We start from the raw sequence: 18,596 nt of genomic DNA on the forward strand, positions 1-18,596 counted from the left end.
CTGCGGCATGTGGGATCCTCCCGGACTGGGGCACGAACCTGTGTCCCCTGAATCGGCAGGCGGACTCTCAACCACTGCACCACCAGGGAAGCCCAAGACTCTGGCTTTTCACTGAAGATGTGACTAACTTGAATGGCCTGAATGTTTATTATATATTTAATACATGTACAAACTACTTTTAATAATATTTCTGAATATTTTACCTTATAACAACTGATTTTATTTTATTGTCTAAACACATGAGTTATGGAAGTTTATGGCCAGTTTAGAGATTAATGAAACATACAAAAATAAAGCGCACATCTGCATTTTGAACTGAGAGCACATTTAAGAGGATTGTAGCATTAATTGCAAGAGTTAGAACTTCAGAGTTTGAGGCAGCATGATCTGGTGGAGCAAATACAGGCTTAGGAGTCAGACTGATGGGTTTTGAATCCTACCTTGTTTATTTCCTAGTCATCTGAGGCTACACAAATTATTTAATCCCTCCAAGCCTATTTCTTCATCTGTAAGTAGAGACAATATTCACTCTCAAACCTTTCAAGAATTCAATTAGATACAGATGTGAAAGAGTGCCTACCTCACACACAGGCAGAAAATTTTTGTTTCTGCAGCATTCTATTCAACTCCCCACTCCTTCCCAATGGAAAAAACTAGAACGTTAACACTTCTCAGAATATCGGTCAAGGTTTTCAGTAAAATAAAATTTCATGTGTAAAGTGATTACCAAGAAAGTACTTTATATGCAGTGAGGGGTTCAGTAATCACCTTGGTTACCAATTCTATGATAACTAAATCTCAAAGTACAAAACTTGGAGGTTTTCATAAGTATTGTAATGAAAACACCATTTGTATAAACATCAGAGACCCAGGACCCAGAAAAAATTCTCCTATTCTGAGGAGAAAAATTCTCCATAAAGGATATTTGTACTCAGGTCACTAAAAAGTTGTGTAGAGGAACCCATTACATACTAAGGGGGCATTTCGCATCCAGTTTCACAAGACTTGAACCCTGGGGAAGACTTCAGGATGGAAACCTTATTTGGGAACAGAGGTTTGAGCCAGGTTAATTCTAGAGGTTGTCCCAGACCATCTCCAGACGCCAAATGATATCATAAGATGCAAGAATGGATCAGGGGCGGATGATCTAAGTAGGCACGGAGATGACAGGCGCTCGCCACGGGAGGAGCCTACGTGGACGCAAGAAAGAACACGCGGTAGGAACTGAGTACTTCCCTTGGAGGCCCCGCAGCCTTCCCACTGCCTCCGAGCTCCCATCACACTCATGAGAATCCGAATCCTCTGTCCACGAACAGGGTGAGCCTATTAGACGCCGGTCAAGAATCGCCCTCCCGCCCCGCCCCGCCCCAGAGGTCCCCTCCCGAGGTGGCTTCCTGGGCTCCCGCGGCCGCGCGGCACCAAAGGTCACGGAACGCCCATCTCTGCACCTAAAATGCAGCAGGACCGACGATTTAGAGCGCCGGGTGCATATCCACGGTGCAGTCACTAACAGCCATTACTTCCGGGCCCTGTGCGTCTGTTTAGGACTTGAGAAAACTCTTCAGAAACCCGCCACGGTAGTGGGGGCGTGATGGGGGTGTATGGCGGAGGCTCTCCCAGGAGGCAAATTTCTCTCACTCCTGGGCGCGCGGGGGAAACCGTGGGGCTCTTCTAAATCAGCTCCCACTCCCCCAGCCAGATTTGCCTCTGTCAACTCATCCCTAAAGATAACGTCGAAGTGCGGGACACAGTTTTAAGAATACAGCACCCGAAGACCCCTGAGCTTCTGTAGAGACCAGACAAGCTCGCGCGGCCGTCAATATCGGCACACAGACTGGGCGGCCCGAAAGGAAAAGTCTCCTGCGCGCAGGCTCACGCCATCCCCCGCCTGTCCGGCACGCGCTCCGCCTCGCCTCGCCACTAGCCCCGCCCCCCGGCTCGGCCCCGCCCCTCCAGCCGGTCCTCCGTATCTTCCGCCCTAGCTGGCTTCGCCTCAGCCTGCGCTGCGCCCTCCCGGCCTGCGGCGTCGCGGTACCGGCCTCCGCGCTCCACCCAGACGCCCTCCGGCCCTCGGGAGGGGGCGGGAGGCGGAGCAGAGGGGTGGGGGGGTGGTGTCGCCGCGGTCTAGGCGCGGTAGGCGGTGGTGGCGGCGTCGGAGGTCCCTGAGATATGGCCGCCTCGGTGTTCTGCTGCCTGCGGTGCTGCAGAGATGGCGGGACGGGCCACATCCCTCTGAAGGAGATGCCGGCCGTGCAGCTGGACACGCAGCACATGGGTAAGGGCTCTCCCTTCCCCAGACCCAGTGGCCCACCCCGGGTCGGGCGCGGCTGGTCGGGGTCAGCCTGGAGTTACGAGGACCGCACGCTGCCGGGCCCCGCCGGGCTCCGCGCCCTGTCCCTCACCCTGTGACGCTGCCCTGGACCCGGTTTGGCCTCGCGGGTCTCCTCCAGACTCCGGCCGACCCCACCTCGGCCCGGCTCTGCGTTCAGAGCTGCGCAGCCCTGTCAGCTCCTGTCTTGGGAAGATGGGTGTGTGGACCTACCCGTTTCCACAGCAGTGTCCTCCCGGCTGCCGCCTCCTGGGACTCGTGTAAGACGTCACCTTCGAGGGGAGTGGGGAGGACTCTGTTCTCCTCCTACAATGCTCCACTGCCTAGCTCCAGTCCAGTCCCACACATTTTCGGAAAGCTTCAGCTGTCCTCGGCTCCTTCCTCTGCCCTGACAGCTTTCTCTTAGCCCATCATTTATCGGTTGTTTTATTGGAAATGATTTTCCTCTCATCTCCTAAAGTCAAAACAAGGCAAGTTGCAGAAGCCTGAAGCCACCGCTCAGGTCAGAACCTGTCATTTCAACGAAAACCTCCCACTGTCCGACCCCTGTTAGTCACGCTTAGAGGTGTTGTAATTTCTCCTGACCGGCCTCTTCCCAGCAGGTCAGGCTATTGCAGAAATAAAACAGCGCTTTGCTTCTTCGCATCTATGTTTTTTCCTTCCACTGTCAAATGAGCTTACAGCTTCTCTCCTAACGTTCTTCTCCTCCCCTCTGTTCTTCTCCCCTTTTACCACCTTATTATTTCTGTTCTTAGACTTGTCCCCTGTAGTTCCATGCTTCTGGAATATGGTTCTAGAAGGAGAGATTTCCCACTATAATTACTTCAGAGTACTGTGTTTTTTGCGGATTATTCTCTTCAAAGTATACATCTGCATTTTCAGTTTTCCCCACATCTCTCTTTGGCTAAAGGACAGTGCATTGAAATAACAAAGGGAATTCTTAATATTTATAGCAAAACCCTCTCCCGCCCAGATTCTCTATAATTCTGGAAATACTCTGCTCATTATATGTCTGTAGCATGTACTAAATCACAGATGTGATCATTGTTTACCACTTTGTATGTGGGTATTTTAATTCCTAGATATCCCAAGTATAATATAGACCCCTGATACATGAATATATATGTATGTATATCTCTTTATTTCTTATTCATCATCATTTATAGACAGATGTTCAAATTCTATAATTTCCCTCAGAAAATGTTTCCATTTCATTTATTCGTTCACCCAACTGATATTTATTGGCTGATGTTATATGGTAGGCATTGTTTTAGATGCTAAGAACACAATAAAGGAAAACCACGCATAGATCCTGGAGCCTATGGTCAGCTTTAGCTCTTTCTATCTCTACTGCCAAACTCCTGAATTACTACAATCTGCTCTTTAAAGTATTCCTTTTCTCTAGTCTCTTCTTCTACGAAGAACCGGTCGCTTGTACTCATTCCACTATGTTCTCCTTTTTCCAGAGCTGCCCAGCATCTTTCAGTAGAGTAATGTCATCCCCCATTACCATCTGCGTGGAAACTTTTCTTAACCTGTCTTCCAGTAAATTCAAATTCTTCAATCACAGAAGAAGCATGATTTTAGAAAGCAAATAATATAAGAGGAGAGGCTCATCAAGTTAGGAACAGGTTTCAAGCATCAGTTGATCTTAAGTTGAAATATGAGAAGCACACTGAGTGAGTATGCATGTATTTGGATATGTGAAAGGCTGTATTAGGTCACCTAAAGAATGTGATTGCCGATTTTTGTTAAGAAAATAGTCTATACACGTCATATGCAAATGAATGTTGTCTCTTTCAAAGTTGTCACTTATTTTGGTGATGCTGCATCACTTAAAACGATTTGGAATTCCTCTTGGGATTTTCTGTGGAGTAGTTTTTATAAATATCTTCATTTTTGCCACAACCTCCATATTTAATTGTGAATTGACTTTTTAGAAATGAATGTCTTCCAAGGTAGCTACTTTGAAAGGGATGCCGTTCATTTGGAAATGTCTAATGTTTTTTAAAAAATACACTTTGCCTATGTTTATATGTGTTCTGGCTATACTCAAATTTGCCTTGGCTTTCTAAGCAATCTTGATAATTAATGAAACTGTACAAATCACATAGATCCAAATGTAGGATATCTTTGTACTTAAAAAAGAGAAATGGAATAAGCTTAAGATAATTCCCCAGTGATTGACAAACACTCTAAAATGTTCTGTGAATATATCCATCTTTCTGTATAAAACATCTCAGTACCTAGCAGAATGCCTTGGAGATAAGAAATGAGATTGAAGTAAGAGAATAATAGCATATTCAGAGTTGGTTCTGTGGTTCCAACTCAGAGATATGTATGAAAACCAAAATGTATTGCTGGGTATGAAAAAAAAAACCATTTATTTGCATAGTTCTTTGAAATGTTTTTCACTTAGGATGCTTTCAGTTACAAGCTGTAAAACCTGCAACTCAAAACAGTTGAAACAATGAAGGAAATTTATTGGTTCATGTAAATTTAAAAAGTACAAAAGCAGCACTATCTTCAGGAAGACTCAGTGCTGCTAAGGACTGAGCTTCTTTTCATCTCTTTCCTCTGTCTTCTGCTGCTTATTCCTGAAGGCTGGCATCCATGATAACTTGCAGCCTCTCCCTGGGCTGTAGGCTTCCTCATTCAGATCCAGCAAGAATGAGAGAATCTTTATCCCTTCATTCTCTCTGCAAAAGTCCTGAGACTATCTCTGATGGTAGTGGCTTAGGTCATATAACCGTTTTTCACTCAGTCAGTGTGGCCAGGAAATGTGGAATGCACTGATTAACTTAACCTAGGTCAAAGCTGTACCCCTGAAACCAGAGATTGAGTCAGCTTCCTTGGAACTGTTTTGATCTCCAGAGCAAAGTCTGTTGGGAAAGGGAAAACAGATACTACATGTCCACTTCACAGTACTTAGCAGAGCATATTCATTCAATTCTGTATCAGTTATTTGTCGAGCGTCTGCTGGATGCCAAGCACTCCATGGTCTTTGCCATCAAGGAGGAGCTGGGCCCTGGATGTTCTCCAGTTGAAACTGCTGAGGTATATGGGGCAGCCAGATGTAAATTATGTATAAAGACACTTTCCCAGAATTTGCAGTTTAACATTTGTAATTAGAAAAAAAAAAAGGATGCTAATAAGTTTTTAATAATCATATAATAGGATCTTAGTTTTACCTTAAATAAGAGTGTCTTTCTTAAATCAACCAGTTTAGAATTGTGATAAAATCTGAAAATTTGGTATTTCTCTTATGTATTTGTCCCAAATAATTTTTTAAGTATGAATTCAACAGTGAGTTAATGAGAGACCTGCCTCCCTGTTAATACCTTTTGTTACTATGTTCTAGTTTTATTTAACCCCCTCTGGAGGAGTTCCCTACAGTTCTCACAGCCAGATCTGCTTGGCTTGTACACTTACTACCAGAAAAGTCATACTGGTTACGGATCTTGGGAATCACATGCCTCGATGTTACGGGATATTTCTTACGTATTAGAATTTTGTTAACTTTTTTCATGTTCTCTGATAAGCTTTCCTAAATCAATATTTGGAAAAGAATTGGTATTGGAGTCACATTATGAAGAGACTTTTTCTCACTCTCATCTATCAAATGTTACTTGAACTAAAATTTCCCATGAAAATACAATGCATTTAATGATGTTAAAATCTTGTTTACATGTTTGCAATATGATTGACAGCAGCTATCTTACAAACATTTTTAAAATCTAAAATTAGCATTTTTCCATGACAGCAATTTCTTATTTTTTTTTAAATTTATTTTTGGCTGCGTTGGGTCTTCATTGCTGGGCCCGGGCTTTCTTTAGTTGTGGCAAACGGGGGCTACTCTTCGTTGTGGTGCGCGGGCTTCTCATTGCAGTGGCTTCTCTTGTTGTGGAGCACGGGCTCTAGGCACGCAGGCTCAGTAGCTGTGCCTCGCGGATTCTAGAGCGCAGGCTCAGTAGTTGTGGTTCATGGGCTTAGCCGCTCCGCAGCATGTGGGATCTTCCCGGACCAGGGCTCGAACACGTGTCCCGTGTATTGGCAGGCGGGTTCTTAACCACTGCGCCACCAGGGAAGCCCCATTTTTTTTTCTCTTTTGGCTCAGTTGGTTGGCTCAGTTGGGACTTCGTTGCTGCGTGCGGGCTTTCTCTAGTTGCAGTGAGCGGGGGCTGCTCTTCATTGTGGTGTGCGGGTTTCTCATTGTGGTGGCTTCTCTTGTTGCGGAGCATGGACTCTTGGTGCGTGGGCTTCAGTAGTTGTGGCACACGGGCTTCAGTAGTTGTGGCTTTTGGGCTCTAGAGTGCACGCTCTGTAGTTGTGGTGCACAGGCTTAGTTGCTCCGCGGCATGTGGGATCTTCCCGGACCAGGGATCAAACCCATGTCCCCTGCATTGCCAGGCAGATTCTCAACCACTGCGCCACCAGGGAAGCCCCGTGTCAGCTATTTCAAGAACATAGATGTATGTTCCTTTCCTTGTTCCATTCATCTTCAATTCTTACTTGACCAAAGCACTAGCATAGGACCTTGTACCTAGTAGACATTCAGTCAGTTTTTAGCAGATTGATTTGTTTAGATTGAACTGAAAATGGTACTAATTTGCCAGTTTCTTTTAAGTGTTTATGTTTTTATTTAAATCAAGATATTTATGAAATCATCAAATTGATTCATTGGCTAAAATTTAAGAAAGTCTGCTTCTGGGAGTTCCCTGGTGGCCTAGTGGTTAGGATTCTGGGCTTTCACTGCCGTCGTCCGGGGTTCGGGGAACTGAGATCCCGCAAGCCACGTGGCGCAGCCAAAAAAAAAAAAGTCTACTTCTACCTTAAAAGTGTTTCAAATATTCAGTATAATTCAGAATTACTATTTATTTGAAACTGCCTAATTAAACAAGATTTCTAGCCACAAATTAATATTAATGTTCTCCCAGGAAAAAAGTAAATTAAATATTTTAAATAATTTATCAGTATTTTTATATTTCAAAGTATATATAGTCTCCCTATTTTTTGGAGACCAAGAGTTAAAAGTGAAACAAATTAACCTTGATTGTTGGTTAAGAGAATATAAAACTTTACACAGTGTCTATATTCTTTTGTTTAGGAACGGATGTTGTCATTGTAAAAAATGGAAGAAGAATATGTGGAACAGGAGGTTGTTTAGCCAGTGCACCTTTACATCAAAACAAAAGCTACTTTGAATTCAAAATCCAGTCCACAGGTTGGTATAATGGTACTTGACTATTAAAAGTCCTAATTATTCTAAATATGAGGAGTAATTTTCAATATATGAAAAAGATTAATGAGGTAATTAAAAAAACACCAAACGCTTACTTAGAAGACCATTTTCTTCCACATCTTATTGTGTGATCCTGGTTTAATTAGTCAATTTCGTTATATTAGGTTCAGTTTTCTCATCTATAAAATGGATTACAGGAGCTGCCCTTCCTGCCTCACATGAGCTATATACATGAAAGTGTTTAAAAGACACGACATACTGGTTCAGTTTAAGGCACAAGCATTATTATTAATATGGTTAATTATTAGTGGCAGCTAGATGAACCATTTCATTTGGTCAAGCATATAAGGTGTAGACTCTTGCTGTTTTATCTTAGGATAAAATTAAACTTATGATCCTGAGGTTTTCTCTTAACTCTTGTTAAGATTCCCTGATTCAGTGTCTTCTGAAGCAATTGGCAGATTTAGAATTCTGATAGAAGTCTAAAGTCTCTTTAAAAATTTATGAATCTGTACACCTGAAACTAACACAATATTGTAAATCAACTATACTTCAATTAAAAATTTAAAAAAAATTTTTTTTAATTCTGAAGTTTCTTTAGTTGTATAGCAATTCTACATGAGTATTATGATAGTTATTAATTAGTTAACTTGTGGCAGTGTTGAATATGGGGAAATTTTTTTAAGGCTTTATTATAAAGAAATGTCTAGTGAAACATGGCATGAGTAATATACGTACAGAATTGGAAATCTAGAGTGGAGTAAATTAATTCTGCTCTTACTCTTACTTGAATGACATAAAATATTCCTCTGGGGCTTGTTTTTTAAATTCATTTTAAATACTGATTTTTCTTAAGTGTGTGAAATAAATTTGAATCTGTCCTCCATTCCATTCTTTTGTAAGTTAACTCACTGGCTGCATAATGTCTCTGGTTACTGTAATCTTCTCAAGTATAACATACCTTTTCTCAAGAGAAGCAGATAGTTCCTTGAGCCTGAAATGTAATACAAATTTTTATGTGGATTTTCTATAAAGGGTGCTATCCTCAATAATATCTCTAGAATAAGTGCATTATTGGAGTTTGTAGCATTGTTCCCTCAATGAAAGCTTCAGGCAGTTGTGCCCAAGTGTATCACAGTGTGCACAGTTCTTTAGGAGTAAGGGGACTCTGTAACCCTGTCTAGAACTGTTGTCCCATGAAATTAGTATTATCACCTGTTGTCACTCTTGTCCCACCTTGGAGGATAAATTATATAATCAAATTATTTAGGAGGCCAAGACAGTGAAGTCCAGACATGCAGCTTTCTGATGGTCTCACTCAATCCAGGAAAACTGATTGATTGACAACATGGTCTTCAAACATTCTTTGATCTATAGAATTTCTCCTAACTGATTTTGATAAAAACTGAGAAGGAAACCCTTTGAGATGTAACCAGGAGTTGTAGGTATTCTGTTAGATTAAGAAGAGAGCTGCTTGCTTTAAAAGTCAATTTAGACCAAAACGTTTTAAACTCATGAATTTAAGGTATTGGATAAGAAAATGATTTTACACTTTATCATTATTTTTTTCCTCTCCATGATACTGACCAGGTCATATATTATTTGTCACATATTATAGATGCAAAAAGTAAAGACAGTAAATTCCTGCTTCTCAGAGGTGGTGCTTGAACTAGAACCCCAGGCCATTTAAATTCATTGTGTAGCTTTTTAATAATATTTTTAGAGAATAATAATAATAATGATGACAATAGCTAGTATCTTTTAAAAATACTTCCTCTGTGCTTTACTTACCCATTTTTTTTAAATACTTACACTGTTGCAAGTGCTTCACTTGGATGATCTTGCTGTATCTTCTGATAACTTTAAGAGGATAGTACTGTTAGAATCCATAGTTCACAGGTGAGGAAGCAGGGGGAGGTTAAGTAACTTGCCCAAGATGACATAGCAAAGTCAGAATTTAAACCTAGGTAGTACAACTCCAGGGCCCACTCGCTTATCTCCCAGGCTGTACTACATCTGCAGGAGAACATGGTATAGTTTGCAAACTACTTTTAAAAGAATTTTTTTAAAGATTAACAAAAAAATAGTTTAGTGATAATACGCCACTTTCTTTAAAAACAACTCCTTTCATATTTGTATACTGCAGATTTGGGGAGCATTTAAATTATTATATTTTTAGGAATCTGGGGTATTGGTGTTGCAACTCAGAAAGTTAACTTGAATCAGATCCCTCTTGGCCGAGATGTGCATAGTCTGGTGATGAGAAATGATGGAGCCCTATATCACAACAATGAGGAGAAAAATAGGCTGCCAGCAAACAGCCTTCCACAGGAGGGAGACGTGGTGGTGAGTTTTCTTGTGGAGTTGTTTTCCACTGTAAATTATTAAACTTGAACTGCTTTTAGTGTTTCTACTTTTGCCTCTGAGTTTGTGGTTTGAATTCCAAAGCACCAGAATTGGATCTAATGAGGTAGTACATTTTCCAAAGAGAGCACTTGATGTAGATGCTGCTGCCTTACCTAACTGCCTTCTTTCTAGAGCTGCCACTGGCCAGGAAAATAAGCGTGAACCCTTATTTCCATTTAAGGGAGAGTTGATGACAGGTTGGCTGCTGATCATTTCCTGCTTCTCTCACATAAAAGAAATCTTGGCCCACAATTTTAAAAGTTTGCTAACCCTTATATTAGAAAATATTAGGTATTTTTTTTTTTTTTTTTTTTTTTGCTGTGTGCGGGCCTCTCACTGTTGTGGCCTCACCCGTTGAGGAGCACAGGCTCCGGACGCGCAGGCTCAGCGGCCATGGCTCACGGGCCCAGCCGCTCCGCGGCACGTGGGATCCTCCCGGACTGGGGCACGAACCCGTGTCCCCTGCATCGGCAGGCGGACTCTCAACCACTGCGCCACCAGGGAAGCCCAAATATTAGGTATTTTTGCAGCTGGAGATCTCTTAGAGAAAAATTTGACATTTATTGCTTAATTTGTTATGAACTTCTGTTAAAGAAGTACAGCATTTTATCAGGAGCATTGGTCCTTGTTAAACATAACCTTACTAAACTTCCTTCACTTTCAGAACTCTTCAAAAAACTGACTCAATATTCTAAGGCTTGATTGTAGAAAACTTTTTTTGGAAAGCAGGGGATAGAAGGAGTTACATATTATTGACTTCTGTTTTTATTCCCAACTAGATATATTTAAATCTCTACCAAAGCCACCCTATTGAAGATGTAATCCAGAGATCCGTTTCTGCCTTTTTCCAGATACTTCCTCTCAAATAGTGTTGTCCAAGAACCTTATACACTGAGTTCAGGCCATTAGCTATTGACTGAGAACAGAGTTCTTGGGTCTCCTTACGCAGAGACTTCGGTTCCTGGCTCTCATACCAAGTTGAAAGGAATCTGTAAATAATTAGAGAGAGTTTCTAATAATAAGATAAAACAGACAAGGTAAATCCAGGTTATTGAATTAAAGAAGTATACAGTATTTTGAAGAGAGTGAAGGAAGATGTGGAAATGATTTTTAATTATGGTCTGATCTTTTATGCAATTTAAAAAATGTGGGGCTTCCCTGGTGGCACAGTGGTTGAGAGCCCGCCTGCCGATGCAGGGGACACGGGTTCGTACCCCGGTCCGGGAAGATCCCACATGCCGCAGAGCGGCTGGGCCCGTGAGCCATGGCCGCTGAGCCTGAGTGTCTGGAGCCTGTACTCCGCATCGGGAGAGGCCACAACAGTGAGAGGCCCGTGTACTGCAAAAAAAAAAAAAAAAAAAAAAGTGAAGAAGAGTCTTCAAATAGGTAAATTATTGAAAGTATGTTTTTCCTAACTTAACTAAAGGAAACTAAAGGCATAAACCATTTTTAAAATCTGCTTTTCCTTTCGAATAGTTGGTTCTGTGTTTGTAGGTCATTGCCAGATACCCATAATGTAGAACACCCTTATTCAAATGGTTATTTCGTGGAAGAGAATCTTGAAGTCAGGTTGGTGCCGTCAACCTGTTTATACTAAAAAATGAAATTCAAACATAAGATAGGTTAATCAGTAACAAATGTTTTTCTTTGTTGATGTACTGAACTTCTACTGTATGTTATTCTTGCCTTCCTGTCTCATTCCCTGAGGTGACTGATACCTCAAATTGACAGATTTAAGAATGTCATTTTTAGTCTGTCAGCATTATTAAATTAGACTTTGAGGGACTTCCCTGATGGCGCAGTGGTTAAGAATCCGCCTGCCAATGCAGGGGACACGGGTTCGATCCGTGGTCCCGGAAGATCCGGCATGCTGCAGAGCAACCGAGCCCGTGCACCACAACTACTGAGCCTGCTCTCTAGAGCCCGCGAGCCACAACTGCTGAGCTCACGTGCTGCAGCTACTGAAGCCTGTGTGCCTAGAGCCCATGCTCCACAACAAGAGAAGCCACTGCAGTGAGAAGCCCACACACTGCAACGAAGAGTAGCCCCCGCTCGCCACAACTAGAGAAAGCCCACACAGAACAATGAAGACCCAATGCAGCCAAAAATTAAAATAAATAAATAAATTAGACTTTGAGTTTTTATGCCCATTCTGATAAAAGGAGGACTCAAAAAGATGAAATATAAGCAGAATCCTGAAAAGTAAAACATTATCCTACTCTATTAACTTTATCTTCCTAGTTTAAACATTTGAGAACAAATTTCACTAAATTACTGACAATAGCATAGGAAAAGAGGAATGAATTATAAGACAGGAAAAACATTCTCATGTGTAGAATTTCAGTCATATACCATTCTCTCAGGAGAATCAAGAAAAACAAGCTTTCAACATCTAACCAAATGATTGTATTTATACAGTAATCATAGTACCAACAGGGCCTACTACAGCACCAGGGAGGCATTCCTGAAACAGCTTATGCTTATTTTTTCCTTTTATATATAGTTTAGAAAAGTGCAGATTACATTTTAAAATTGCTGTTTTCAGTTTAATTTCAGAGAAGTTTCATAAACATTCTGTGTAACAATAATAATAATAGCAAACACTTCTCTAGCATCTATTATGGGCCAGAATGGCTTTAAGTGCCTGGCAGGGATTAAATTGTTTAATCCTCTTAATGACCATGTGAAATAGGTGGTATTATTACCATTTTACAGATTAGAAGTTAAGTAATAACTTCTTATTTGGAGTGATCTCAGGCAGTCTAATTTCAGAGTCGCTTCACCAAACCTGCAAATAATTATTGATAAATCCTTAGAACACATCACATTTCTCAGTATCATTATGAGAGAATCAAACCTAGTTTCTAGAGCATATAAAAGGACAGATTAAGGGAATTCCCTGGCAGTCCAGTGGTTAGGACTCAGCACTTCCACTGCAGGGGCCATGGGTTCGATCCCTAGTCGGGGAACTAAAATCCCTCATGCACGTGGCACAGCCAAAAAAAAAAAAAAGGACGGATTAAGTTAGAAAATACTTGAACTTAAACTGTGCTGCTGGAGGGCAGGGGTTCTCACATCCTTCCTCGCTTCTCTCTCGGGTGCTGGGTATTGGTGCTGGAGGGAGGGGTTGAAAATTTGCTTGCTTGCAGTAGGTGATGCTGCCAGCAGGTGGGGAAGGGTGCCCAGACTACAGCCTGCTGATCTGAACTGCTAGATTCCCAGTAATCCTGTAAAGGGAGTAACACACTGCTTTTTATGGAATCATGTTATTTATTTATTTTTGTAATCATGTTTTCTAAATGAAAACAGACGACTTCATTAAAAAAGCTAGTCCTAGCCATCACTTAGCTTTATTATTTAAGTACGTAAACTGAAGTGAAACAAAAGCAGCATTTATCTTTCTGTTTAGTCTAACCCTGGCCTTGCTAAGATTTGAGAATCTTTTATAGCACTTAACACATTGACTCATCTGGGCCTTTGCTATCTTAACTGGAAAGTGAGGGAGTTAAGACTAGATCATCTGTAAGATGTTTTTCTGCCTTTAAAAGCTTGTAGGTTCATATAATTTATCCACAGTCAGAAATCCTTGAAGTGGTTGCTTCTTGGTCTGTGATGGTTTCTATTGAAAGGTCTCCACTGTCTATTCTTAATTCTTCAAAGTAAAGCTCTCTTTTTGTCATCAATTAGTAAATATTGTACAAAGTCTTAAAGAGAGTTTTAAAAGTATAAAAGTTCTTAAAAGTTTTGAAGTTTTGAATTGCGTGGCAATTAAGAATAAGTTTTCCGAAGCCATACTGCATGAGGTTAAATCCCAGCTCTGCCACTTCCTAACTGTGCAAACTCAGGTAAATTATTTGACCTCTCTGTGCTTTAGCTACCTCATCTGTAAAATGGGGATAATAAAAATACCTATCTTACGAGGATTAAATGAGTAAATATGAAGTGCCTAGAATAGTGTTTGGTACATAATACAGATTATTTGTTTTCCAGCATTAATAATAATAATTGTTATTAATTGTGATTTGTGTACCATTAATAATGTACAAAGTAATATATTTTTATTCTATTGTCTTTTTAAAGTCTTTTGAGCTGTTGTTTTTCTATTTTTCAACTTGATACTAATTACCAATTATATGCAGTTGTAAATACCCACTTTACCTTGGTAATACACTTGACATATTTGAAGCCAAGGTAAAGAGATACAGAAATATATCATTTCTTTTTGGAAATAAGTTGTATAAAGACAATTCATCACAATTGAAAGCAGTGACAGATAATAATCCCTAATGGTGAAAACTTCACTCTTTTCCCCCCTTGAGATCAAATTCTGTATATAAAGAGCAGTGTTTTCTATATGAGTTTAAAAGGTCTCTTTGTTTACAGTATATAGTACTTATATCATCTTAATATTCAAAATATAAAATCCAGATTATCTGAATATAATACTAAGATTTAGTTTTACCTTTAATGTGGACTCTTGGGATTTTACCTTTTTCCCCCCACATAATCACCACTAATTTTTTTTAGCTCAGTTCAAGTAAATTCTACCTAATTGTAAACCTTAATACAAGCTGTTGTGACCTTTTGCTTAGTTTTTTGTGTTTCCATGCTCCCCAATCAGTGCTTTCTGGCTATTCAGGTTTTTATGGAACATGTATATTTTTACCCTTTTTAATATTTACTTTGTTTCCTAGGGTATTACATATGACCATGTAGAATTAAATGTATATTTGAATGGAAAAAACATGCATTGTCCAGCATCAGGTATACGAGGGACAGTGTATCCAGTTGTTTATGGTAAGCTAAAATATTGCTAAACATTATTAGATATATGTTAACTTTTGCTTAGCATTTTCATTAACTTTATAACTGTCATTCGGAAGGCTGGACAAGTTAATAAGGACCTCTGTAGTGTACTCAGTAGGTTATCACAATCCCACTTGACAGGACCAAGGAAAGTTTTTATTCCCCATATATTTAAAAAGTAAACTTGCTAAATTCAATGATTATACTTAAATATGCAATAACCATATTCCCTTTTATATCATATAGTCTTATATTCTAGAAAGTTCCAAAAAGCTTTATGGAATTTACAAAAAGATATTTCTGCCATTTGTTAGAGAGGGTTAGATGGCCAGGAAATGTAATTGTAAAGAATATTTTGGAAATAGGGATGGGAATTTCATGTAGATTGAGCATTGGTTACCTTTATAAAATTACCTAAATGTAGTAGATTGAGCATTGGTTACCTTTATAAAATTACCTAAATGTTAAAACTCTTCTGAGAGAAATATTGACTTAGAATGGTTTCATATTGATTGTTTTGCTTTTGATAGCCATGTATGTGTAAGTACTATAGTTTCTGTACAAGTGTATCCCTCCAAGAATTGGGTTACTTAGAGATGACTCTGTACCAGTTAGTTACTTTAATTTTATTACAGAAAATTTCAAACATGTATAGAAGAGAATAGAATAATTAACTTTCATGTACCCATCACTCAACTTCAAACAATTATCAACTAGTAGCCAGTCACGTTTCATCCCCTCCCTGCAGTCCTCCTGTTCTTCATCTCCCCCTCCTTGTAGTATTTTGAGGCAAATGCCAGACATTATACCATTTTATTCTTAACTATTTTATTTGTATCTCTAAAAAATAAGGTGTCTCTCTTTATAAAAAATATACATAAGCACTGTGCCTTTATCACTCTATTCTTCATTTTTTATGTTATCAACTTTAAATCAACAGGTATATGATTTTTCTGCCTGTGGTTTTAGTTGCTTTAAAAACATTTTCTCATTTAATTACTTTAATCAATTAATCTAAGGATTTGAGCCATAATAAAAACAAATTGTTAACTTTTTTGTAGTAACTTACTGGAAAAATAGCAGTGTTTGTTCGGAATGGCAGAAAAATATACAGTAACAAATAAAAATATTTAATAATTTGATAATAACAGTCATAGCCTGTGCTTTATTTTAAGGTTTTCATTTATCTTCTTTTTTCCTAAATTATTACTTTTCAGTGATTTTTGCCTTCTATATCTTTGCATGTCTTTGCATGTAAAGGTGTATTTTTAAGCTTGATATAGGTTAGTGTATTTGCAATATTGGGTAAGCCTAAAAGAAATGTATTTACTTAAATACATGGGAATGTAGCTTAATATTCAAAATAGTTTAGTCTGAGAAATGAAATAAATATCAGTAGAATGACTGAGTTATAAATGAATATAGCAAATGCGATTTTTATTCTAAACTGTTTCTTTGATTTGGCATTATTTTTAATGTAATAAAGTTAAAGGTAATAAATTATATATAGTAATGTATTTTATAAATTGAAATTGATAAATCAGTCCAATTAAATCAAATATTTTAGCCAGATACTATCAAAGATAAAAATAAAATTCAAATTCCCTTACCCTTTGTCTTCTATCCTATCCCTAATCCTAGATCCATCCAGTCATTCATTTTGTCAGTTCTTGCATTCAACCTATGGAGAGACAACACTGCATAACACTAAAGAAAAGTGTTGTTACATCTCTGCACATTCCAGACTTTCATTGTAGTTCTTGAATTCCCTATTCATTCTCCATAGATTGACCTCCCCTTCCAGTTTATAGAGAAACAGACCATCAGTGGTAAACTCCAGCTTTCCTCCCCATCCTCCTGAAGCTTTTCTGGATCTACTCCAGTCTTGCCTTCTTCCCATCCCATCTTAGAGGAAGTGGTGCCCTTCATGTTCAGAAAACTCAGTCTCTGGTCTAGATTTCAAACTCCCCGACTCTGGGACTTTACTGTCATTATTTCATCTCTGTCTTATGTCATCAACCTCTCTCTTCAATGTCTGTTGAACATTCTGAATCATTCTCATTCCAAAATACCCTCCCTTAAACTCGTACCCTCACCAGTCCTCTGTTTACCCTTCTCTATATGGCTGCATTTCTTATAGAATAGCTTCCGTCACTGTTTATATTGTATCGTTCACCTGTTCTTCAACCGGTGTTGGTGCCTTTACCACCACTTCACTGAAGCCACCCTTGTTAAAATCACTAGTGATTCATGAATGTCAAATCCAGTACTTAACTTTTTTCTGCATTTATTATTAAGTATAAAATACTAATGTGTATTAAACATATATGTGCAGTTTAACAAGTAGCTATAAAGTGAACACCCATATCATCACTATGGTCAAGATAATGAACATATTCATCACCCCTAAGTGTCCTCCTGCCCCCTTTTAATGCTTTCTACTCACCTCTCCCCACCCACCCCATGCAGCCACTATCTGCTTTCTGTCACTACAGATTATCTTGCATTTTTAGAGTATTATATAAATAGAATCATACAATTTGTATTCTTTTTTTGTCTGGCTTCTTTTACTCAGCATAATTATTTTAAGATTTATCCATGTTGTAGCATGTATCAACAATTCATTGATTTTTATTACCAAGTAGTATTGTTCATTGTGTGGATATATCACAGTTGTTTTTTCCCTTCACCTGTTAATGGATATTTAGTTGTTTCCAGTTTTTGGCCATTACAAATAAAGGTGCTGTGAACATTCATGTACAAGGCTTTATGTGGATATATGCATTCATTTCTCTTGAGTAAATGCTGGTAAAAATATGTAGAAGCTAAATAAGGCCTGTAGTCTAATGAACAGTGTTAGTATCAGTGTTAGTTTTCTGGTTTGGATATTGTACTGTAGTTGTGTAAGATGTTACCACTAGGGGAAGCTGAGTGAAGGGTACACAGGACTTTCTGTATTATTTTTGCTACTCTTTGTGAATCTATAATTTTTTTAATAAAATATTTTTTAAGAAGTAATTTATCTTAATGTGTAAAATTGAGAAGATACGGGTAGGTAAGGAAGGAAAAACTCACATTACCGATATTTACATCATCTAGAAATAATTATTAGTAATATTTTGATGTATTTCCTTTCAGTGTTCTTGATAGATTTTATTCTTCATTGTGGTTATTTTTACCCAATAGGATCATGTTTTGTAACCTGGATAGCAGATGCGTTTATTCTTCCTGCCTATTAATGTTATGGCATTATGAAAACAGTTTATAATTTATGTATTCATTCAAATTAAGGTGTTTGCTTCTAATTTATTTTCTTTTTTTTCTATCTCTAGTTGATGACAGTGCAATTTTGGATTGCCAGTTCAGTGAATTTTATCATACTCCTCCACCTGGTTTTGAAAAGATATTATTTGAACAGCAGATCTTCTGAATGTATTTGTTTTTGAAACTTGTATTTCTGCACTGTTAAAAGTGTTTACCATTTAATAAAGCTTTACCTGACCTACAGATGACAATATATCCTTAAAAATATGCTCGTTAATGTTGTCTAAGGAACCAAAGTATACAATATACCATCCTGAAGTTGTGATTTAAAATACTTAGGTTTTGTGATAATGAAATCAGCATTTGGGGCAGTTTATTTAATTCTTATTTAAATAAATATGACTGTGGGTTTGATTAACAGTATTAAATGGAAATACGTATATAGATATTTAAAAGGGAATCTTAACATAAAATATTTGTTTTGATAGAGATACAGAGTTGGGTGGAGGTTTTTGTCATTCTGAAGTGTAGACCTCATTAACTATTTTA

The 18,596-nt window shown here is 38.7% G+C and overlaps 1 protein-coding gene across 2 annotated transcripts; it reads left to right on the forward strand.

The window, feature by feature from the left end:
- The first annotated feature begins 2,136 nt into the window (after window positions 1-2,136).
- Window positions 2,137-18,288, forward strand: SPRYD7 (SPRY domain containing 7). 2 transcript variants are annotated; one of them, XM_082859338.1, is made up of 5 exons: window positions 2,137-2,275; window positions 7,437-7,553; window positions 9,751-9,917; window positions 14,672-14,774; window positions 18,116-18,288. In XM_082859338.1, the coding sequence occupies exons 1-5, from the start codon at window positions 2,170-2,172 to the stop codon at window positions 18,211-18,213; spliced, it is 591 nt and encodes a 196-aa protein (XP_082715464.1). In that variant the 5' UTR covers window positions 2,137-2,169; the 3' UTR covers window positions 18,214-18,288. The 2 variants fall into 2 exon arrangements, with proteins under 2 accessions (XP_082715464.1, XP_082715465.1); XM_082859339.1 differs by lacking the exon at window positions 14,672-14,774.
- Window positions 18,289-18,596: the final 308 nt, after the last annotated feature.

Source organism: Leucopleurus acutus, assembly GCF_964270905.1.
Source record: "Leucopleurus acutus genome assembly, chromosome: 18".
Taxonomy (NCBI): domain Eukaryota; kingdom Metazoa; phylum Chordata; class Mammalia; order Artiodactyla; family Delphinidae; genus Leucopleurus; species Leucopleurus acutus.